The sequence below is a fragment of the Acipenser ruthenus genome, unplaced genomic scaffold, assembly GCF_902713425.1.
Source record: "Acipenser ruthenus unplaced genomic scaffold, fAciRut3.2 maternal haplotype, whole genome shotgun sequence".
Classification (NCBI taxonomy): domain Eukaryota; kingdom Metazoa; phylum Chordata; class Actinopteri; order Acipenseriformes; family Acipenseridae; genus Acipenser; species Acipenser ruthenus.
Genome location: NW_026708183.1, coordinates 14,688 through 39,934, shown reverse-complemented (window position 1 = coordinate 39,934; position 25,247 = coordinate 14,688). Strand labels below are relative to the sequence as shown.

Genomic DNA, 25,247 nt, shown 5'->3' with positions numbered 1-25,247 from the left:
CGAACACATATCTTTTATTTTTTTATCTTCTAGATATCTTTCCCAATAGAAAAAAAGGACTCGCTTTTGTTATTTTTTTTTTACGGGTAAATCCTTTTTTTTTGCAGTAAGACTGACTATTTTAAAACGCTCTTTTAATTTGTGCATTTAAATGAGATTTTTTTACAGTAGTATTTTTTAAAATGATTTAAAATCGATTCAACGACTCATTTCAGTTATTTATATATTTTTCCCAACTTTTTTTTTACTGCGGCAACTGCTTTAGTTCTGAATTGTAAAAGATTCGACTTTTAAAAAAAATATTGAAATCAACTCAATTTACAAGATAAACGAGTGTTTATTATTATTATTATTATTATTATTATTATTAGACTAGTTCAATCAGTACGGCCATTAAAATACATCTTTTAAAAGCTATAGATATGTGTTTTAATCGTTCATACAATAACTAGCTTCACAGGTTTATTGATTTCTTTATTGATTTATTTATTTTAAATTCGTGGCTCTCTCCGTTACCCCGGCAACGCAGCCGTTGATAAATCTGTCGCTCTCGAGCTCAATGGAGAGATCGCCCCGGCGCGTGAGTGTGCAGCAGACCGGCCACGCGGGGCCCCAGCACGCGAGCGCGGCGGGCTCCGTCAAAACCGTCATCGTGGGAGACGGAGGCTGCGGGAAAACATCGCTGCTGATGGTGTTTGCGAAGGGAGACTTCCCCGAGGTGAGTGTGTGTGTGTGTGTGAGGGGAAATATACAGACACTGTGTCTGTGTGTGTGTGTGTGTGTGTGTGTGTGAGGGGAAATATACAGACACTGTGTCTGTGTGTGTGTGTGTGTGTGTGTGTGAGGGGAAATATACAGACACTGTGTCTGTGTGTGTGTGTGTGTGTGTGTGTGTGAGGGGAAATATACAGACACTGTGTGTGTGTGTGTGTGTATGTGTGTGAGGAAATATACAGACACTGTGTCTGTGTGTGTGTGTGTGTGTGAGGGGAAATATACAGACACTGTGTGTGTGTGTGTGTGTGTGAGGGGAAATATACAGACACTGTGTCTGTGTGTGTGTGTGTGTGTGTGTGTGTGTGAGGGGAAATATACAGACACTGTGTCTGTGTGTGTGTGTGTGTGTGTGTGTGAGGGGAAATATACAGACACTGTGTCTGTGTGTGTGTGTGTGTGTGTGTGTGTGTGTGTGAGGGGAAATATACAGACACTGTGTCTGTGTGTGTGTGTGTGTGTGTGTGTGTGTGAGGGGAAATATACAGACACTGTGTCTGTGTGTGTGTGTGTGTGTGTGTGAGGGGAAATATACAGACACTGTGTCTGTGTGTGTGTGTGTGTGTGAGGGGAAATATACAGACACTGTGTGTGTGTGTGTGTGTGTGTGTGTGTGAGGGGAAATATACAGACACTGTGTCTGTGTGTGTGTGTGTGTGAGGGGAAATATACAGACACTGTGTGTGTGTGTGTGTGTGTGTGTGAGGGGAAATATACAGACACTGTGTCTGTGTGTGTGTGTGTGTGAGGGGAAATATACAGACACTGTGTGTGTGTGTGTGTGTGTGTGTGAGGGGAAATATACAGACACTGTGTCTGTGTGTGTGTGTGTGTGTGTGTGTGTGAGGGGAAATATACAGACACTGTGTCTGTGTGTGTGTGTGTGTGTGTGTGTGTGAGGGGAAATATACAGACACTGTGTGTGTGTGTGTGTGTGTGTGTGTGTGAGAGGGGAAATATACAGACACTGTGTGTGTGTGTGTGTGTGTGTGTGTGTGTGTGTGTGAGGGGAAATATACAGACACTGTGTCTGTGTGTGTGTGTGTGTGTGAGGGGAAATATACAGACACTGAAAACATCGCTGCTGATGGTGTTTGCGAAGGGAGACTTCCCCGAGGTGAGTGTGTGTGTGTGTGAGGGGAAATATACAGACACTGTGTCTGTGTGTGTGTGTGAGGGGAAATATACAGACACTGTGTGTGTGTGTGTGTGTGTGTGAGTGTGTGTGTGTGTGAGGGGAAATATACAGACACTGTGTGTGTGTGTGTGTGTGTGTGAGGGGAAATATACAGACACTGTGTCTGTGTGTGTGTGTGTGTGTGTGTGTGTGTGTGAGGGGAAATATACAGACACTGTGTGTGTGTGTGTGTGTGTGTGTGTGTGTGAGGGGAAATATACAGACACTGTGTGTGTGTGTGTGTGTGTGTGTGAGGGGAAATATACAGACACTGTGTCTGTGTGTGTGTGTGTGTGTGTGAGGGGAAATATACAGACACTGTGTCTGTGTGTGTGTGTGTGTGTGTGAGGGGAAATATACAGACACTGTGTGTGTGTGTGTGTGTGTGTGTGTGTGTGTGTGTGTGTGTGTGAGGGGAAATATACAGACACTGTCTGTGTGTGTGTGTGTGTGTGTGAGGGGAAATATACAGACACTGTGTCTGTGTGTGTGTGTGTGTGTGTGAGGGGAAATATACAGACACTGTGTGTGTGTGTGTGTGTGTGTGTGTGTGTGTGTGTGTGAGGGGAAATATACAGACACTGTGTGTGTGTGTGTGTGTGTGTGTGTGTGAGGGGAAATATACAGACACTGTGTGTGTGTGTGTGTGTGTGTGTGTGAGGGGAAATATACAGACACTGTGTGTGTGTGTGTGTGTGTGTGTGTGTGTGTGAGGAAATATACAGACACTGTGTCTGTGTGTGTGTGTGAGGGGAAATATACAGACACTGTGTGTGTGTGTGTGTGTGTGTGAGTGTATGTGTGTGTGAGGGGAAATATACAGACACTGTGTGTGTGTGTGTGTGTGTGTGAGGGGAAATATACAGACACTGTGTCTGTGTGTGTGTGTGTGTGTGTGTGTGTGTGTGAGGGGAAATATACAGACACTGTGTGTGTGTGTGTGTGTGTGTGTGTGTGTGAGGGGAAATATACAGACACTGTGTGTGTGTGTGTGTGTGAGGGGAAATATACAGACACTGTGTGTGTGTGTGTGTGTGTGTGTGTGAGGGGAAATATACAGACACTGTGTCTGTGTGTGTGTGTGTGTGTGTGTGTGTGAGGGGAAATATACAGACACTGTGTCTGTGTCTGTGTGTGTGAGGGGAAATATACAGACACTGTGTCTGTGTGTGTGTGTGTGAGGGGAAATATACAGACACTGTGTGTGTGTGTGTGTGTGTGTGTGTGTGAGGGGAAATATACAGACACTGTGTGTGTGTGTGTGTGTGTGTGTGTGTGTGAGGGGAAATATACAGACACTGTGTGTGTGTGTGTGTGTGTGTGTGTGTGTGTGTGTGTGTGAGGGGAAATATACAGACACTGTGTGTGTGTGTGTGTGTGTGTGTGAGGGGAAATATACAGACACTGTGTGTGTGTGTGTGTGTGTGTGAGGGGAAATATACAGACACTGTGTCTGTGTGTGTGTGTGTGTGTGTGTGTGTGTGTGAGGGGAAATATACAGACACTGTGTGTGTGTGTGTGTGTGTGTGTGAGGGGAAATATACAGACACTGTGTGTGTGTGTGTGTGTGTGTGTGTGTGAGGGGAAATATACAGACACTGTGTGTGTGTGTGTGTGTGTGTGTGTGTGTGTGTGTGTGTGTGTGAGGGGAAATATACAGACACTGTCTGTGTGTCTGTATAGAAATATATATGCTGTCTATCTGTCTGTATGTCTGTATATATATATATATACTGTGTCTGTCTGTGTGTGTATTTTGTGTGTGTGTGTGTCAATCTCTCTGTTTATCTGTCTGTCTGTCTGTCAATCTCTGTTTCACTGTCTGTCTGTCAATCTCTCTGTTTATCTGTCTGTCAGTCAGTCTATCGGTCTATCTATCCATCCAGGATTATGGGGCTCTGTCTGTCTGTCTATCTGTCCATCCATGATTGTGGGGCTCTGTCTGTCAGTCAGTCTATCTGTCTGTCTGTGCATCCAGGATTGTGTCTGTCTGTCTGTCTGTCTGTCTGTCTATCTGTGCATCCAGGATTGTGTGTGTCTGTCTGTCTGTCTATCTGTCCATCCAGGATTGTGTGTGTCTGTCTGTCTGTCTATCTGTGCATCCAGGATTGTGTGTGTCTGTCTGTCTGTCTATCTGTGCATCCAGGATTGTGTGTGTCTGTCTGTCTGTCTATCTGTGCATCCAGGATTGTGTGTGTCTGTCTGTCTGTCTATCTGTGCATCCAGGATTGCGTGTGTCTGTCTGTCTGACTGTCTATCTGTCTATCTGTGCATCCAGGATTGCGTGTGTCTGTCTGTCTGACTGTCTATCTGTCTATCTGTGCATCCAGGGTTGCGTGTGTCTGTCAGTCAGTCTGCAGGTTTAGCAGGTGCATCGGGATATGGTTCAGGTTCAGGGTGCGGAGGGAGGGAGGGAGGGAGGGAGGGAGGGTTGGTTCATTAATTGGTTCAATTAAATAATTTAGAACAGGGATGGAACAAAGACCTGGAGTGGAAGAGCCGGCTTTATCTGAATCATAAACTAACACAGATCCCAAGAAGAAGGGATTATATTGTAGCGTCAAACTGAACAGGATTGTGGGGCTCTGTCTGTCTGTCTGTGTGTCTGTCTGTCTGTCTGTCTGTCTGCAGCTTTAATGAAACTAAACTCTTTTCAGAATGTAGTAAACTAACACAGACCCCAAGAAGAAGGGATTCTATTGTAGCGTCAAACTGAACAGGATTGTGGGGCTCTGTCTGTCTGTCTGTCTGTCTGTCTGTCTGTCTGTCTGTCTGCAACTTTAATGAAACTAAACTCTTTTCAGAATGTAGTAAACTAACACAGACCCCAAGAAGAAGGGATTCTATTGTAGCGTCAAACTGAACAGGATTGTGGGGCTCTGTCTGTCTGCCTGCCTGTCTGTCTGTCTGTCTGTCTGTCTCTCTGAAGGGATTATATTGCACACCTAAGTGTTTTCACACATACAGCACAAGGTCACCGGCAGTTTCTCAAAGAATGTGTCTGTGAATTTTAATGAGATTTAATTAGAACACTGCACTAACGACCTACCTTAAAACTGTGTGTGTGTCACTGTGTGTGAGTGAGTGTGTCTGTGTCTTGTGTGTGTCTGTGTGTGTGTGTGTATCTGTGTGTGTGTGTGTCAGTGTGTGTGTCAGTGTGTGTGTGTGTGTCTCAGTGTGTGTGTGTGCGTGTGTCAGTGTGTGTGTGTGTGTCTCAGTGTGTGTGTGTGTGTGTTAGTGTGTGTCAGTGTGTGTGTGTGTGAGTGTATGTGTGTGTGTGTGTGTGCGTGGTTGTGTCTCAGTGTGTGTGGGTGTGTCTCAGTGTGTGTGTGTGTGTGTGTCAGTGTATGTGTGTGTGTGTGTCTCTCAGTGTGTGTGTGCGTGGGTGTGTCTCAGTGTGTGTGCGTGGGTGTGTCTCAGTGTGTGTGTGTGTGTGTCAGTGTATGTGTGTGTGTGTGTCTCTCAGTGTGTGTGTGCGTGGGTGTGTCTCAGTGTGTGTGCGTGGGTGTGTCTCAGTGTGTGTGTGTGTGTGTGTGTGTCAGTGTATGTGTGTGTGTGTGTCTCAGTGTGTGTGTGCGTGGGTGTGTCTCAGTGTGTGTGCGTGGGTGTGTCTCAGTGTGTGTGTGTGTGTGTGTGTGTCAGTGTGCGTGGGTGTGTCTCTCACAGCACAGTGTGTTTCAGTCTCACAGTTTGGCAGTGACAGGGTTAAGTCTGTAGCTGTTCTAATTCAAGGGTAACCTTCTCTTCCCAGGCTGATTAAACACATTGTGATTCGGATTAGAATTCTATATTTCTTTTTTGCAAAAATACTTTGGGTTTAGTTGAAGGAAGTAATTAGTACTGATCTACAATTAACAGCGTCAGTGAAGATTAGCATTGTTTACATGCCCTGACAGACAGACAGACAGACAGACAGACACACACAGACAGACAGAGCCCCACAATCCTGTTCAGTTTGACGCTACAATATAATCCCTTCTTCTTGGGGTCTGTGTTAGTTTACTGCATTCTGAAAAGAGTTTAGTTTCATTAAAGCTGCAGACAGACAGACAGACAGACAGACAGACAGACAGACAGACACACAGACAGACAGAGCCCCACAATCCTGTTCAGTTTGACGCTACAATAGAATCCCTTCTTCTTGGGGTCTGTGTTAGTTTACTGCATTCTGAAAAGAGTTTAGTTTCATTAAAGCTGCAGACAGACAGACAGACAGACACACAGACAGACAGACAGAGCCCCACAATCCTGTTCAGTTTGACGCTACAATATAATCCCTTCTTCTTGGGATCTGTGTTTGTACAGCAGTGTCTAGCCCCCCCTGTCCCTGTCTCTTCTGGGACAGGTCTGCTGTCTGTCTCCTCGCTGGACTAACAGCAGTGTCTGCACTGTCTGTGTAATCTGTAATGTTTGTTCATTTCTTTTTTCTTAGGCTTACGTTCCAACGGTGTTTGACAGATACACCGCCAGCATCACAGTCGACAACAAACAGACTGAAATCAATTTGTGGGATACAGCCGGTAATTCTGAGAATAGAGGGGTTAAAAAAACACATTATACACATTATTATTATTATTATTTATTTCTTAGCAGACGCCCTTATCCAGGGCGACTTACAATCGCAAGCAAATACAAATACATTCAAGTGTTACAATATAAGTCATACAATAAGAACAAGAAATACAATAATTCTCAAGTGTGACAAACCACAATTCAATAATACAGCAGATAATAGTGAAAGTTACATCAGGATATGATTAAGTAGTGATAGTTACATCAGGATATGATTAAGTACAAAATACTACAGATTACACACTTGGGAGATTACAATATTCTGAGGTACAGGATTAAATGCAGTAAAATAGGGGGCAGATAAGAGCAAAATAAAGCATATTTAAATGAAGGGTGATAGTGTCCCAGGATACAACAGAGGAGTTCTACAGGTGCTGTTTGAAGAGGTGAGTCTTAAGGAGGCGCCGGAATGTGGTCAGGGACTGGGCAGTCCTGACATCTGTAGGAAGGTCGTTCCACCACTGCGGAGCAAGGGTGGAGAAGGAGCGGGCTCGGGAGGCAGGGGAGCGTAGCGGAGGTAGAGCCAGTCTTCTAGTGCAGGCGGAGCGGAGAGGTCGAGTGGGGGTGTAGGGAGAGATGAGGGTCTGGAGGTAGCTGGGTGCAGTCTGATCAAGGCATCTGTAGGCTAGTACAAGAGTCTTGAACTGGATGCGAGCGGTGATCGGGAGCCAGTGGAGCGAGCGGAGTAGTGGAGTAGCGTGGGCGAAGCGAGGTAGAGAGAACACCAGGCGAGCAGCAGAGTTCTGGATGAGCTGGAGCGGACGGGTGGCGGACGCAGGGAGGCCAGCCAGGAGGGAGTTGCAGTAGTCTAGGCGGGAGAGTACCAGGGCCTGGACCAGGAGCTGGGTAGCATAGTTGGTGAGGAAGGGTCGGATTCTTCGGATGTTGCTCAGGAAGAATCTGCAAGTGCGTGCCAGAGTGGAGATGTGCTGGGAATAAGAGAGGCAGGGGTCCAGGGTGACTCCAAGGTTTTTAGCTGAGGAAGAGGGAGAGAGTGTGGTAGATTCCAGAGGAACAGAGATAGAGAGATCAGAGGAGGGGGAGGAGGAGGGAAAGAAAAGGAGGTCAGATTTAGAGAGGTTGAGTTTGAGGTGATGCGAGTGCATCCAGGAGGAAATAGCAGACAGACAGGTAGAGATACGGGAGGAGATGGTGGAGTCAGAGGTGGGGAAGGAGAGGAAAATCTGAGCATCATCAGCATAGAAATGGTATGAGAAACCATAGGATGCGATGAGGGGGCCCAGGGAGCGGGTGTAGAGAGAGAACAGGAGAGGACCCAAGACTGACCCTTGGGGGACTCCAGTCAAGAGAGGGTGAGGTGTGGAGGTTGCTCCACGCCAGGTTACCTGGTAAGTGCGGTTGGAGAGGTAGGAGGAGAACCAGGCCAGAGCAGTGCCAGAGATCCCCAGGTCAGCAAGAGATGATAGTAGAATAGAGTGATCAACAGTGTCAAAGGCAGCAGAGAGGTCGAGGAGAATTAGGACAGAGGAGAGAGAGGCAGCTCGGGCACACTTAAGTGAGTTGGTGACAGAGAGAAGGGCGGTTTCAGTGGAGTGAGCAGAGCGGAAGCCAGATTGGAGAGGGTCAAGCAGAGAGTGGTTGGACAGGAAAGCAGAGAGCTGGCGGTGTACAGTCCGCTCGAGGGTTTTGGAGAGGAAGGGTAGGAGGGAGACAGGACGGTAGCTCTGGAGGGAGGTGGGGTCGAGGGTAGGTTTTTTGAGGAGGGGAGTGATAGAGGCTTTTTTGAAGGCAGAGGGGAAGATGCCAGAAAGTAGAGAGGTGTTGAGGAGGGAGGAGATGAAGGGGAGTAGAGCAGGAGCAGCAGCTTGAAAGAGGTGAGTGGGGAGGGGGTCCAAGGCACACGTGGTGGGTTTGTGACCCTGGAGCAGGGAGGAGAGGTCAGAGTCTGAGAGGGGCAAGAAGGTGGAGAGGGAGGGCGAGTTAGTAGGGGATGTAGTGGGTGTAGGGGTTGGAGCAGGAGGGGGTGCGGGGGAGGGAGAGGTGTTAAAGAGTTTGCGGATATCTGAGATTTTAGAAGAGAAGAAGGAGGCAAAGTCGTCAGGGGAGATAGAGGAGGGAGGAGGAGGGGGGGGAGGGTTTAGGAGGGAGGAGAAGGTAGAGAATAGTTTACGTGGGTTGTTAGTGGAGGCTTGGATTACAGATTGGAAATAAGCACATTTAGCAGAGGAGAGAGTAGAGGAGAAGGAGGAGAGAAGAGTGCGGTAAAGGTCTAGGGCAGCAGGGAGTTTGGTTCTCTTCCATTTCTTTTCAGCAGATCGCAGTGTGATTCTTGCCGAGCGGAGCACAGAGGAGAGCCAGGGATGGGGAGGGGAGGGGCGAGCGGGTCGGGAGGTGAGGGGACAGAGGGAGTCGAGGGAGGAGGTGAGTGAGGAGAAGAGGGTGGAGGTAGCAGAGTCTACGGAGAGTTGTGAAAAGGAGTCGATAGGAGGGAGGTGAGAGAGAGCAGTGGAGGCAAGGACAGAGGGGGAGAGAGAGCGGAGGTTACGGCGAGAGGTGACAGTGGGGGTAGGAGGAGCAGGGAGAGGGGGGAGAGACAGAGAAAAAGAGATGAAATAGTGATCAGAGAGGTCCAGGGGGGTGACAGAGAGGTTGGAGGGGCAGCAGGCCCTGGAGAAGGTGAGGTCCAGTTGACGGCCAGCTTTGTGGGTAGGAGGGGACGGAGAGAGACAGAAGTCGAAGGAGTGAAGGAGAGGGAGGAATCCAGCAGAGTGGCTGGGGTTGGAGAGATGGATGTTGAAGTCACCCAACAGGACAGTCGGGGTAGACAGAGAGGGGAGGGAGGAGAGTAGATAGTCGAGTTCATCCAGAAAGTGAGTGAGAGGCCCAGGGGGGCGGTACAAAACAATGAGCAGGAGTTGACAGGGAGAGGTTAGTTGGACTGCATGAAATTCAAAGGTAGTGACAGAGAGGGAGGTGAGATCAGAGGGGACAGAAAAGAGTAAGGAGGGAGAGAGGAGAAGACCCGTCCCACCTCCCCGTCCGGTGAGACGCGGGGTATGGGACAGGACGTAGAGAGAGGACAGGGCAGCAGGAGTAACAGTGTTATCAGGGGACAGCCAGGTTTCAGTGAGAGCAAGGAAATCGAGCGAGAGGTGGGAGGCAAAGGCAGAGATGAAATCAGCTTTGTTAGCAGAAGAGTGACAGTTCCAGAGTGCACCAGAGAGTGTGCGGGAGGGGGGGAGAGGCAGAGAAATGAGGTTAGAGGGGTTGGAGGAGCAACAGCGGAGGGAGGGCAGAGGACGAGGACAGGAGGACAGAACAGGGATGTGAGAGACAGTCATAGCAGGACAAGCAAGACAAAAGGCACAGTAGGAGCAGTGGGGTGGAGGATACAGACCTGGCTAGTAGATGGCTTCTTCCAGAGCGCTGGTAGGTTCGGATCTAGTCGAACAGCGTCTCAGCGCAGGCCTCCCCTCGCTGGACTCCCACAGCTAGACTCCCGGCTCTTTTGTTGAGGCGCTTCTGTTGGCTGGCGCTTCGTGCTGGCGCTATCTTGCTTCAAATGCTGGTTACCTGGTTACCTGGTTACCTGTCGACTCCCACAGCTAGACTCCCGGCTCTTTTGTTGAGGCTCTTCTGTTGGCTGGCGCTTCGTGCTGGCGCTAAAATAAGCTGCTTGAATAAATGTTGTTACCCCTGCTTGGCAAAAGAACCAACTAAACTGTGTGGAAACCAATCAAATAGCAAAATCAACTGCTAATCAATTTAGCCACTCACCTGGTACTAATCACACACAAACTCAGCCAATTCAAACACCACCTTACAATGTCACCAAATGTAGTAGTTACAATTACAAAAAGCAGGAACTTATCTATCTGCCTCTCTCCCTGGTTCCCTGAAGGAACCACACACACACACACACACACACACACACACACACACACACACACACACACACACACTGACACACACACACACACACACTGACACACACACACACACACACACACACACACACACACACACACACACACTGACACACACACACACACACACTGACACACACACACTGACACACACACACACACACACACACACACACTGACACACACACACACACACACACACACACACACACTGACACACACACACACACACACACACACTGACACACACACACACACACACACACACACTGACACACACACACACACACACACTGACACACACACACTGACACACACACACACTGAGACACACACACACACGCACACACACACACACACTGACACACACACACACACACTGAGACACACACACACTGACACACACACTGAGACACACACACACTGACACACACACTGAGACACACACACACTGACACACACACTGAGACACAAACACACTGACACACACTGAGACACACACACACACTGACACAGACACACACACAGACACACACACACACACACACACACTGACACACACACACACACGCACACAGACAGACTGACACACACAGACACACACACACACAGCCTGACACACACAGACACACATACAGACTGACACACACACACACAGACACACGGAAATACACACACACACACAGACAGACTGACAGACAGACACACACAGAGACACACACACAGACTGACACACACAGACACACAGACACACAGAAATACACACACATACAGACACAGACACAGAGAAATACACACACAGACTGACACACACACACACAGACACACGGAAATACACACACACACACAGACAGACTGACAGACAGACACACACAGAGACACAGAAATACACACACATACAGACACAGACGCAGAGAAATACACACACAGACAGACACAGACAGACACCAAGCTGGTTTCAGTCTAAATCTATGCGGAGCGGGTGGGGGGCTGGCGGAGTTCAAAGGTCACGGCGTCACGTGATCTGAACGGAATGCGGCAGTCTGTCTGGCATGTTTGGATTCTCCAGGAGAGCTTCTCAGAGCTTCTCAAATCCAGGGCAAAGGCAGCGTTTAAAATATCTTTAAAATTGATAAGAACTCCATTTACTGAAGGAGCGACAGAAGCCAGATACGCTCAGAAACGACTGAAGCAAAACAAAACACACAAGGAGAGTAGAGGAGGAGGAGAGGAGAGGAAGAAGAAGAGAGGGGGAGGAGGAGAGGAGGAGGAGAGGACAGGAGGAGAGGAGAGGAGAGGACAGGAGAGGAGAGGAGGAGAGGACAGGAGGAGAGAGGAGAGGAGGAGGAGAGGAGGAGGAGAGGAGGAGGGGAAAAATAAAGAGATGAAAACGACAGCTCAGAAAGATTCGTGCAAACACACACTGAAACTCTGATAAACAGGAACCCAGTCGCTGGAAGCTGCTGACATGAAATACATCCGCTTGTGTGCTTGCTTCTGATAGGCCAAGAAGACTACGACAGGCTCCGCCCCCTCTCATACACAGGAGCCAATGTGGTGCTGATCTGCTACGATGTCACAAACCCCGGCAGCTTTGACAATGTTCTCACCAAGGTAAGCTCGAAGTTACTGTATTGTATTGTGAATCGGTACAGCCCTGGCTAGGACTACAGCTCCCAGCATGCCTCTGCACCCGCGGCAATGGCGAGGGATGCTGGGAGCTGTAGTTCTTTAACTGCAATGCGCTGGGCTGGGCTGTATTACATTGTTTTTGCACAGTCTGTGTTGCTTTGACTGTGAGTTCAGGAGCTGCTCTTCAGTTCTAGCTGCACACGGGCTAGATCAGCCAGTCTGTATAGGAGAGCTGATGAGAAACGAGAGGAGGCTGGTTAATACACAGACACGCTGACAGACGGAGAGGGCGAGAGGGGAGCAAGGAAGAGGAGGAAAGAGGAGATGAGAGAGAGGAGTGCGAAGGAGAGGAGAGGTCACAGACTGAGCAAAACAATGTAATACAATTAAAGAACTGCAGCTCCCAGCATCCCTCGCCGTTAAAGAACTACAGCTCCCAGCATCCCTCACCATTGCCGCGGGTGCAGAGGCATGCTGGGAGCTGTAGTCCTAGCCAGGGCTGTACCGATTCACAATACAATAACTCTGGCAGCGCAGCTAGAACTGAAGAGCAGCTCCTGAACTCACAGTCAAAGCAACACAGACTGAGCAAAAACAATGTAATACAGCCCAGCCCAGCGCATTGCAGTTAAAGAACTACAGCTCCCAGCATGCCTCACCATGGCCGCGGGTGCAGAGGCATGCTGGGAGCTGTAGTCCTAGCCAGGGCTGTAGCGATTCACAATACAATAACTATGGCAGCGCAGCTAGAACTGAAGAGCAGCTCCTGAACTCACAGTCAAAGCAACACAGACTGAGCAAAAACAATGTAATACAGCCCAGCCCAGCGCATTGCAGTTAAAGAACTACAGCTCCCAGCATGCCTCACCATTGCCGTGGGTGCAGAGGCATGCTGGGAGCTGTAGTCCTAGCCAGGGCTGTAGCGATTCACAATACAATAACTATGGCAGCGCAGCTAGAACTGAAGAGCAGCTCCTGAACTCACAGTCAGAGCAACACAGACTGAGCAACAAAATAATAATAAACACAGTGTTTGAGTGACAGGAAGATGCAGCGCTGGGAATGAAAGCAAACCTCGTGGGAAGGTAAAGGGGAGCCTTTATATCTCACCCCTCTTTTTTGTCTCTTTATGGACAGTGGTCCCCAGAGGTCCGTCACTTCTGTAAGGGGGTCCCCGTTTTGCTCGTGGGGTGCAAGACAGACCTGCGGAAAGACAAGATCCGGCTCCGCAAACTGAGGGCCAACGGGCTGGAGCCCATCACTTACTCACAGGTAATGCAGCCTGCCACCACCGGGGGAGCTGCGGGGAGGAAACACAGCAACACAGGGAGGAGAAAACACAGCAACACAGGAGAGAAAACACAGCAACACAGGAGAGAACACAGCAACACAGGAGAGAAAACAGCAACACAGGAGAGAAAACACAGCAACACAGGAGAGAAAACACAGCAACACAGGAGGAGAAATCACAGCAACACAGGGAGGAGAAAACACAGCAACACAGGAGAGAAAACACAGCAACACAGGAGAGAAAACACAGCAACACAGGAGAGAAAACAGCAACACAGGAGAGAAAACACAGCAACACAGGAGGAGAAATCACAGCAACACAGGGAGGAGAAAACACAGCAACACAGGAGAGAAAACACAGCAACACAGGAGAGAAAACACAGCAACACAGGAGAGAAAACAGCAACACAGGAGAGAAAACACAGCAACACAGGGAGGAGAAAACACAGCAACACAGGAGAGAAAACAGCAACACAGGAGAGAAAACACAGCAACACAGGAGAGAAAACACAGCAACACAGGAGAGAAAACAGCAACACAGGAGAGAAAACACAGCAACACAGGAGGAGAAATCACAGCAACACAGGGAGGAGAAAACACAGCAACACAGGAGAGAAAACACAGCAACACAGGAGAGAAAACACAGCAACACAGGAGAGAAAACACAGCAACACAGGAGAGAAAACACAGCAACACAGGAGAGAAAACAGCAACACAGGAGAGGAAACACAGCAACACGGGGAGAACACAGGATTATCAAGGGCTGTGTGTGTGTGTGTGTGCGTGCAGAGAGCAGGGTGGACAAAACATAATAACACAGGTTTATCAAGGGCTGTGTGTGAGTGTGCACAGAGCAGGGCAGGGCTACTGTGAGTCAGTCTGTGTGTGTGTGTGTATGTGTGTATGTCTCATCTCCTCTCTCTCATCTCTCTCCCTCTCTCCCTTTCTCCCTCTCTCTCTCCCTCCCTCCCTCCCTCCCTCTCCCTCTCTCTCTCACCTTTCCTCTCTGTCTCTCCTCTCTCTCACCTCTCCCCCTCTCTCTCTCTCCCTCCCTCTCTTCTCTCTCTCTCACTCCTCTCCCTCTCTCTCTCTCTGTATTGATGATCTCTCTGTATTGATTGATTGTGTATTGGTTCTCTCTCTGTATTGATGATCTCTCTGTATTGATTGATTGTGTATTGGTTCTCTCTCTGTATTGATGATCTCTCTCTGTATTGATTGTGTATTGATTCTCTCTCTCTGTATTGATGATCTCTCTCTGTATTGATTGATTGTGTATTGATTCTCTCTCTGTATTGATGATCTCTCTGTATTGATTGATTGTGTATTGATTCTCTCTCTGTATTGATGATCTCTCTCTGTATTGATTGATTGGTTATTGATTCTCTCTCTCTCTCTCTGTATTGATGATCTCTCTCTGTATTGATTGATTGGTTATTGATTCTCTCTCTCTCTCTCTCTGTATTGATGATCTCTCTGTATTGATTGATTGTGTATTGGTTCTCTCTCTGTATTGATGATCTCTCTCTGTATTGATTGATTGGGTATTGATTCTCTCTCTGTATTGATTCTCTCTCTCTCTGTATTGATGATCTCTCTCTGTATTGATTGATTGGTTATTGATTCTCTCTCTCTCAGTATTGATGATCTCTCTCTCTGTATTGATTGATTGGGTATTGATTCTCTCTCTCTGTATTGATGATCTCTCTCTCTGTATTGATTGATTGTGTATTGATTCTCTCTCTCTGTATTGATGATCTCTCTGTATTGATTGATTGTGTATTGATTCTCTCTCTGTATTGATGATCTCTCTCTGTATTGATTGATTGGTTATTGATTCTCTCTCTCTCTCTCTCTGTATTGATGATCTCTCTGTATTGATTGATTGGTTATTGATTCTCTCTCTCTCTCTCTCTGTATTGATGATCTCTCTGTATTGATTGATTGTGTATTGGTTCTCTCTCTGTATTGATGATCTCTCTCTGTATTGATTGATTGGGTATTGATTCTCTCTCTGTATTGATTCTCTCTCTCTGTATTGATGATCTCTCTCTGTATTGATTGATTGGTTATTGATTCTCTCTCTCTCAGTATTGATGATCTCTCTCTCTGTATTGATTGATTGGGTATTGATTCTCTCTCTCTGTATTGATGATCTCTCTCTCTGTATTGATTGATTGTGTATTGATTCTCTCTCTCTGTATTGATGATCTCTCTCTGTATTGATTGGGTATTGATTCTCTCTCTGTATTGATGATCTCTCTCTCTGTATTGATTGATTGGTTATTGATTCTCTCTCTCTCTCTCTCAGTATTGATGATCTCTCTGTATTGATTGATTGTGTATTGATTCTCTCTCTGTATTGATGATCTCTCTGTATTGATTGATTGTGTATTGATTCTCTCTCTCTGTATTGATGATCTCTCTCTCTGTATTGATTGATTGGGTATTGATTCTCTCTCTCTGTATTGATGATCTCTCTGTATTGATTGATTGTGTATTGATTCTCTCTCTCTGTATTGATGATCTCTCTCTGTATTGATTGATTGGGTATTGATTCTCTCTCTGTATTGATGATCTCTCTGTATTGATTGATTGTGTATTGGTTCTCTCTCTGTATTGATGATCTCTCTCTGTATTGATTGATTGGTTATTGATTCTCTCTCTCTCTCTCTCTGTATTGATGATCTCTCTCTGTATTGATTGATTGGGTATTGATTCTCTCTCTCTCTGTATTGATGATCTCTCTGTATTGATTGATTGGTTATTGATTCTCTCTCTCTCTGTATTGATGATCTCTCTCTGTATTGATTGATTGTGTATTGATTCTCTCTCTCTGTATTGATGATCTCTCTCTCTGTATTGATTGATTGTGTATTGATTCTCTCTCTCTGTATTGATTCTCTCTCTCTCTATTGATTGATTGTGTATTGAATCTCTCTCTCTGTATTGATGATCTCTCTCTCTGTATTGATTGATTGTGTATTGATTCTCTCTCTCTGTATTGATGATCTCTCTGTATTGATTGATTGGGTATTGATTCTCTCTCTCTGTATTGATGATCTCTCTGTATTGATTGATTGTGTATTGATTCTCTCTGTATTGATGATCTCTCTCTCTGTATTGATTGATTGGGTATTGATTCTCTCTCTCTGTATTGATGATCTCTCTCTCTGTATTGATTGATTGGTTATTGATTCTCTCTCTCTCTGTATTGATGATCTCTCTCTGTATTGATTGATTGGTTATTGATTCTCTCTCTCTCTCTCTCTCAGTATTGATGATCTCTCTCTGTATTGATTGATTGGGTATTGATTCTCTCTCTCTGTATTGATGATCTCTCTCTCTGTATTGATTGATTGGTTATTGATTCTCTCTCTCTCTCTCTGTATTGATGATCTCTCTCTGTATTGATTGATTGGTTATTGATTCTCTCTCTCTCTCTCTCTGTATTGATGATCTCTCTCTGTATTGATTGATTGGGTATTGATTCTCTCTCTCTGTATTGATGATCTCTCTGTATTGATTGATTGTGTATTGATTCTCTCTGTATTGATGATCTCTCTCTCTGTATTGATTGATTGGGTATTGATTCTCTCTCTCTGTATTGATGATCTCTCTCTCTGTATTGATTGATTGGTTATTGATTCTCTCTCTCTCTCTCTCTGTATTGATGATCTCTCTCTGTATTGATTGATTGGTTATTGATTCTCTCTCTCTCTCTCTCTCAGTATTGATGATCTCTCTGTATTGATTGATTGGGTATTGATTCTCTCTCTCTGTATTGATGATCTCTCTCTCTGTATTGATTGATTGGTTATTGATTCTCTCTCTCTCTCTCTCTGTATTGATGATCTCTCTCTGTATTGATTGATTGGTTATTGGTTCTCTCTCTCTCTCTCTCTCTGTATTGATGATCTCTCTCTGTATTGATTGATTGGTTATTGATTCTCTCTCTCTCTCTCTCTCAGTATTGATGATCTCTCTCTGTATTGATTGATTGGGTATTGATTCTCTCTCTCTGTATTGATGATCTCTCTCTCTGTATTGATTGATTGGTTATTGATTCTCTCTCTCTCTCTCTCTGTATTGATGATCTCTCTCTGTATTGATTGATTGGGTATTGATTCTCTCTCTCTCTCTCTGTATTGATGATCTCTCTCTGTATTGATTGATTGGTTATTGGTTCTCTCTCTCTCTCTCTCTCTGTATTGATGATCTCTCTCTGTATTGATTGATTGGTTATTGATTCTCTCTCTCTCTCTCTCTCAGTATTGATGATCTCTCTCTGTATTGATTGATTGGGTATTGATTCTCTCTCTCTGTATTGATGATCTCTCTCTCTGTATTGATTGATTGGTTATTGATTCTCTCTCTCTCTCTCTCTGTATTGATGATCTCTCTGTATTGATTGATTGGGTATTGATTCTCTCTCTCTGTATTGATGATCTCTCTGTATTGATTGATTGTGTATTGATTCTCTCTGTATTGATGATCTCTCTCTCTGTATTGATTGATTGGTTATTGATTCTCTCTCTCTCTGTATTGATGATCTCTCTCTCTGTATTGATTGATTGGGTATTGATTCTCTCTCTCTGTATTGATGATCTCTCTCTCTGTATTGATTGATTGTGTATTGATTCTCTCTCTCTGTATTGATGATCTCTCTGTATTGATTGATTGTGTATTGATTCTCTCTCTGTATTGATGATCTCTCTCTGTATTGATTGATTGGTTATTGATTCTCTCTCTCTCTCTCTCTGTATTGATGATCTCTCTGTATTGATTGATTGGTTATTGATTCTCTCTCTCTCTCTCTCTGTATTGATGATCTCTCTGTATTGATTGATTGTGTATTGGTTCTCTCTCTGTATTGATGATCTCTCTCTGTATTGATTGATTGGGTATTGATTCTCTCTCTGTATTGATTCTCTCTCTCTGTATTGATGATCTCTCTCTGTATTGATTGATTGGTTATTGATTCTCTCTCTCTCAGTATTGATGATCTCTCTCTCTGTATTGATTGATTGGGTATTGATTCTCTCTCTCTGTATTGATGATCTCTCTCTCTGTATTGATTGATTGTGTATTGATTCTCTCTCTCTGTATTGATGATCTCTCTCTGTATTGATTGGGTATTGATTCTCTCTCTGTATTGATGATCTCTCTCTCTGTATTGATTGATTGGTTATTGATTCTCTCTCTCTCTCTCTCAGTATTGATGATCTCTCTGTATTGATTGATTGTGTATTGATTCTCTCTCAGTATTGATGATCTCTCTCTGTATTGATTGATTGGGTATTGATTCTCTCTCTCTGTATTGATGATCTCTCTCTCTGTATTGATTGATTGGTTATTGATTCTCTCTCTCTCTCTCTGTATTGATGATCTCTCTCTGTATTGATTGATTGGGTATTGATTCTCTCTCTCTCTCTCTGTATTGATGATCTCTCTCTGTATTGATTGATTGGTTATTGGTTCTCTCTCTCTCTCTCTCTCTGTATTGATGATCTCTCTCTGTATTGATTGATTGGTTATTGATTCTCTCTCTCTCTCTCTCTCAGTATTGATGATCTCTCTCTGTATTGATTGATTGGGTATTGATTCTCTCTCTCTGTATTGATGATCTCTCTCTCTGTATTGATTGATTGGTTATTGATTCTCTCTCTCTCTCTCTCTGTATTGATGATCTCTCTGTATTGATTGATTGGGTATTGATTCTCTCTCTCTGTATTGATGATCTCTCTGTATTGATTGATTGTGTATTGATTCTCTCTGTATTGATGATCTCTCTCTCTGTATTGATTGATTGGTTATTGATTCTCTCTCTCTCTGTATTGATGATCTCTCTCTCTGTATTGATTGATTGGGTATTGATTCTCTCTCTCTGTATTGATGATCTCTCTCTCTGTATTGATTGATTGTGTATTGATTCTCTCTCTCTGTATTGATGATCTCTCTGTATTGATTGATTGTGTATTGATTCTCTCTCTGTATTGATGATCTCTCTCTGTATTGATTGATTGGTTATTGATTCTCTCTCTCTCTCTCTCTGTATTGATGATCTCTCTGTATTGATTGATTGGTTATTGATTCTCTCTCTCTCTCTCTCTGTATTGATGATCTCTCTGTATTGATTGATTGTGTATTGGTTCTCTCTCTGTATTGATGATCTCTCTCTGTATTGATTGATTGGGTATTGATTCTCTCTCTGTATTGATTCTCTCTCTCTGTATTGATGATCTCTCTCTGTATTGATTGATTGGTTATTGATTCTCTCTCTCTCAGTATTGATGATCTCTCTCTCTGTATTGATTGATTGGGTATTGATTCTCTCTCTCTGTATTGATGATCTCTCTCTCTGTATTGATTGATTGTGTATTGATTCTCTCTCTCTGTATTGATGATCTCTCTCTGTATTGATTGGGTATTGATTCTCTCTCTGTATTGATGATCTCTCTCTCTGTATTGATTGATTGGTTATTGATTCTCTCTCTCTCTCTCTCAGTATTGATGATCTCTCTGTATTGATTGATTGTGTATTGATTCTCTCTCTGTATTGATGATCTCTCTGTATTGATTGATTGTGTATTGATTCTCTCTCTCTGTATTGATGATCTCTCTCTCTGTATTGATTGATTGGGTATTGATTCTCTCTCTCTGTATTGATGATCTCTCTGTATTGATTGATTGTGTATTGATTCTCTCTCTCTGTATTGATGATCTCTCTCTGTATTGATTGATTGGGTATTGATTCTCTCTCTGTATTGATGATCTCTCTGTATTGATTGATTGTGTATTGGTTCTCTCTCTGTATTGATGATCTCTCTCTGTATTGATTGATTGGTTATTGATTCTCTCTCTCTCTCTCTCTGTATTGATGATCTCTCTCTGTATTGATTGATTGGGTATTGATTCTCTCTCTCTCTGTATTGATGATCTCTCTGTATTGATTGATTGGTTATTGATTCTCTCTCTCTCTGTATTGATGATCTCTCTCTGTATTGATTGATTGTGTATTGATTCTCTCTCTCTGTATTGATGATCTCTCTCTCTGTATTGATTGATTGTGTATTGATTCTCTCTCTCTGTATTGATTCTCTCTCTCTCTATTGATTGATTGTGTATTGAATCTCTCTCTCTGTATTGATGATCTCTCTCTCTGTATTGATTGATTGTGTATTGATTCTCTCTCTCTGTATTGATGATCTCTCTGTATTGATTGATTGGGTATTGATTCTCTCTCTCTGTATTGATGATCTCTCTGTATTGATTGATTGTGTATTGATTCTCTCTGTATTGATGATCTCTCTCTCTGTATTGATTGATTGGGTATTGATTCTCTCTCTCTGTATTGATGATCTCTCTCTCTGTATTGATTGATTGGTTATTGATTCTCTCTCTCTCTGTATTGATGATCTCTCTCTGTATTGATTGATTGGTTATTGATTCTCTCTCTCTCTCTCTCTCAGTATTGATGATCTCTCTCTGTATTGATTGATTGGGTATTGATTCTCTCTCTCTGTATTGATGATCTCTCTCTCTATTGATTGATTGGTTATTGATTCTCTCTCTCTCTCTCTGTATTGATGATCTCTCTCTGTATTGATTGATTGGTTATTGATTCTCTCTCTCTCTCTCTCTGTATTGATGATCTCTCTCTGTATTGATTGATTGGGTATTGATTCTCTCTCTCTGTATTGATGATCTCTCTGTATTGATTGATTGTGTATTGATTCTCTCTGTATTGATGATCTCTCTCTCTGTATTGATTGATTGGGTATTGATTCTCTCTCTCTGTATTGATGATCTCTCTGTATTGATTGATTGTGTATTGATTCTCTCTCTCTGTATTGATGATCTCTCTCTCTGTATTGATTGATTGGGTATTGATTCTCTCTCTCTGTATTGATGATCTCTCTGTATTGATTGATTGTGTATTGATTCTCTCTCTCTGTATTGATGATCTCTCTCTGTATTGATTGATTGGGTATTGATTCTCTCTCTGTATTGATGATCTCTCTGTATTGATTGATTGTGTATTGGTTCTCTCTCTGTATTGATGATCTCTCTCTGTATTGATTGATTGGTTATTGATTCTCTCTCTCTCTCTCTCTGTATTGATGATCTCTCTCTGTATTGATTGATTGGGTATTGATTCTCTCTCTCTCTGTATTGATGATCTCTCTGTATTGATTGATTGGTTATTGATTCTCTCTCTCTCTGTATTGATGATCTCTCTCTGTATTGATTGATTGTGTATTGATTCTCTCTCTCTGTATTGATGATCTCTCTCTCTGTATTGATTGATTGTGTATTGATTCTCTCTCTCTGTATTGATTCTCTCTCTCTCTATTGATTGATTGTGTATTGAATCTCTCTCTCTGTATTGATGATCTCTCTCTCTGTATTGATTGATTGTGTATTGATTCTCTCTCTCTGTATTGATGATCTCTCTGTATTGATTGATTGGGTATTGATTCTCTCTCTCTGTATTGATGATCTCTCTGTATTGATTGATTGTGTATTGATTCTCTCTGTATTGATGATCTCTCTCTCTGTATTGATTGATTGGGTATTGATTCTCTCTCTCTGTATTGATGATCTCTCTCTCTGTATTGATTGATTGGTTATTGATTCTCTCTCTCTCTGTATTGATGATCTCTCTCTGTATTGATTGATTGGTTATTGATTCTCTCTCTCTCTCTCTCTCAGTATTGATGATCTCTCTCTGTATTGATTGATTGGGTATTGATTCTCTCTCTCTGTATTGATGATCTCTCTCTCTATTGATTGATTGGTTATTGATTCTCTCTCTCTCTCTCTGTATTGATGATCTCTCTCTGTATTGATTGATTGGTTATTGATTCTCTCTCTCTCTCTCTCTGTATTGATGATCTCTCTCTGTATTGATTGATTGGGTATTGATTCTCTCTCTCTGTATTGATGATCTCTCTGTATTGATTGATTGTGTATTGATTCTCTCTGTATTGATGATCTCTCTCTCTGTATTGATTGATTGGGTATTGATTCTCTCTCTCTGTATTGATGATCTCTCTCTCTGTATTGATTGATTGGTTATTGATTCTCTCTCTCTCTCTCTCTGTATTGATGATCTCTCTCTGTATTGATTGATTGGTTATTGATTCTCTCTCTCTCTCTCTCTCAGTATTGATGATCTCTCTCTGTATTGATTGATTGGGTATTGATTCTCTCTCTCTGTATTGATGATCTCTCTCTCTGTATTGATTGATTGGTTATTGATTCTCTCTCTCTCTCTCTCTGTATTGATGATCTCTCTCTGTATTGATTGATTGGTTATTGGTTCTCTCTCTCTCTCTCTGTATTGATGATCTCTCTCTGTATTGATTGATTGGTTATTGATTCTCTCTCTCTCTCTCTCTCAGTATTGATGATCTCTCTCTGTATTGATTGATTGGGTATTGATTCTCTCTCTCTGTATTGATGATCTCTCTCTCTGTATTGATTGATTGGTTATTGATTCTCTCTCTCTCTCTCTCTGTATTGATGATCTCTCTCTGTATTGATTGATTGGTTATTGATTCTCTCTCTCTCTCTCTGTATTGATGATCTCTCTCTGTATTGATTGATTGGTTATTGATTCTCTCTCTCTCTCTCTCTCTGTATTGATGATCTCTCTCTGTATTGATTGATTGGTTATTGATTCTCTCTCTCTCTCTCTCTCAGTATTGATGATCTCTCTCTGTATTGATTGGGTATTGATTATCTCTCTCTGTATTGATGATCTCTCTCTCTGTATTGATTGATTGGGTATTGATTCTCTCTCTCAGGGTGAGCACACGGCTAAGCAGATCCGAGCCTCCATGTATCTGGAATGTTCCGCGCGGTTCCAGGAGAACGTCGCCGACATCTTCAAGGAGGCGGTCGCCGCGGCAACGAGCGCAGCGAAGAAACGGAAAAGCAAGCGACGGAAGAAGCAGGGCTGCGCCGTGTCGTAGCGGGACTCACTGTGCCGTGGAGACTGTATTGTGAATCGGTCCAGCCCTGGCTAGGACTACAGCTCCCAGCATGCCTCTGCACCCGCAGCAATGGTGAGGGATGCTGGGAGCTGTAGTGTTGTATTGTATTGTATTGTACTGCCGTAGACGTGTGTAACACAGCAGAGATGAGCCAGCGCTCGTCTCAGGAAGTGCCTGTCGCTGCATACACTATAAAAACAGCGACCCCCCACGTTGCCGTGGTTACTGTGTTTATTCTAAATAACCAGCCATAATAATCACAGGTGAACTAAAAGTGGATGAAAATCAGAGAGGGGCGATCGCTGGGTGTGTAAAACAGAACATGGAACTGAGAACGATTCACCCTGGATGGAGGGAGGGAGAGAGAGAGAGAACGATTCAGCCTGGAGGGAGGGAGAGAGAGAGAGAACGATTCAGCCTGGAGGGAGGGAGGGAGGGAGAGAACGATTCAGCCTGGAGGGAGGGAGAGAGAGAGAGAACGATTCAGCCTGGAGGGAGGGAGGGAGAGAGAGAGAGAACGATTCAGCCTGGAGGGAGGGAGGGAGAGAGAGAGAGAACGATTCACCCTGGAGGGAGGGAGGGAGAGAGAGAGAACGATTCAGCCTGGAGGGAGGGAGGGAGAGAGAGAGAGAGAGAGAGAATGATTCAACCTGGAGGGAGGGAGGGAGAGAGAGAGAGAGAGAGAGAACGATTCAACCTGGAGGGAGGGAGGGAGAGAGAGAGAACGATTCAGCCTGGAGGGAGGGAGGGAGAGAGAGAGAACGATTCAGCCTGGAGGGAGGGAGGGAGAGAGAGAGAGAGAACGATTCAACCTGGAGGGAGGGAGGGAGAGAGAGAGAACGATTCAGCCTGGAGGGAGGGAGGGAGAGAGAGAGAGAGAGAGAACGATTCAGCCTGGAGGGAGGGAGGGAGGGAGGGAGGGAGAGAGAACGATTCAGCCTGGATGGAGGGAGGGAGAGAGAGAGAGAGAACGATTCAGCCTGGAGGGAGGGAGGGAGAGAGAGAGAACGATTCAGCCTGGAGGGAGGGAGGGAGGGAGAGAGAGAACGATTCAGCCTGGAAAGGGGAGAAACAGAACTGGAAGCTGTCAGTGACACGACACAGAAAACACAGTTACAGTTAGACAGCTGAGCCAAAGTCCAGCTGCAATTAGCGTGACGTGGAAACAACAGTTAATCACACGATCACAGCGGGGAGTGACACCCAGGTCTGCCGTAGAAATACATCCCTTATAAGAACATAAGAAAGTTTACAAACGAGAGGAGGCCATTCAGCCCATCTTGCTCGTTTGGTTGTTAGTAACTTATTGATCCCAGAATCTCATCAAACAGCTTCTTGAAGGATCCCAGGGTGTCAGCTTCAACAACATTACTGGGGAGTTGGTTCCAGACCCTCACAATTCTCTGTGTAAAAAAGTGCCTCCTATTTTCTGTTCTGAATGCCCCTTTATCTAATCTCCGTTCCCCTGGTCCTTGTTTCTTTTTTCAGGTCAACAAAGTTCCCTGGGTCGACATTGTCCGTGTGTGTGTGTGTGTCTCAGTGTCTGTGTGTGTCAGTGTGTGTCTGTGTGTGTGTGTGTGTGTGTGTGTGTGTGTCTGTGTGTGTGTTTGTGTGTGTGTGTCAGTGGCATAAATTAATACTAAATACATATGCAAGAGACATGCAATTGATATTAAATGAATGTTAAATTAATATTTAATAAATGTGCAATAGCTGGTTTCTTGCTCAATGTTAACCAAATATCTATTGAAAATGCAATGGCACGTCACTTCCATTTATATCACGTTTCTAATTGAAAATACAGTTAGTCTGACTGAAATGTTAATGGAAACTAACAGGGAATAATTGAAAGTGAATTTAATATGCAATTGCATATCTATTAAATATTAATTTAACGTGAATTTAATATCCAGT

General features: G+C 44.2%; 1 protein-coding gene across 2 annotated transcripts; it reads left to right on the top strand.

The window, feature by feature from the left end:
• The first annotated feature begins 262 nt into the window (after positions 1-262).
• On the top strand, positions 263-23,886 carry LOC117410226 (rho-related GTP-binding protein RhoF-like). Of its 2 annotated transcripts, XM_059020223.1 has the most exons (5): positions 263-718; positions 6,384-6,471; positions 11,915-12,024; positions 13,180-13,314; positions 23,145-23,886. In XM_059020223.1, exons 1-5 carry the CDS (start codon positions 560-562, stop codon positions 23,310-23,312), a joined length of 660 nt encoding a protein of 219 aa, XP_058876206.1. In that variant the 5' UTR covers positions 263-559; the 3' UTR covers positions 23,313-23,886. The 2 variants fall into 2 exon arrangements, with proteins under 2 accessions (XP_058876206.1, XP_058876205.1); XM_059020222.1 differs by lacking the exon at positions 23,145-23,886 and having other exon boundaries at positions 13,180-14,371.
• The last annotated feature ends 1,361 nt before the right edge of the window (positions 23,887-25,247 follow it).

Coding starts and splice junctions, on each gene's coding strand:
- LOC117410226 (XM_059020222.1), top strand. CDS start 560: ATGGAGAGATCGCCCCGGCGCGTGAGTGTGCAGCAGACCGGCCACGCG. Junction 6,472..11,914: donor CAATTTGTGGGATACAGCCG/GTAATTCTGAGA, acceptor TGCTTCTGATAG/GCCAAGAAGACTACGACAGG. Junction 12,025..13,179: donor TTGACAATGTTCTCACCAAG/GTAAGCTCGAAG, acceptor CTTTATGGACAG/TGGTCCCCAGAGGTCCGTCA.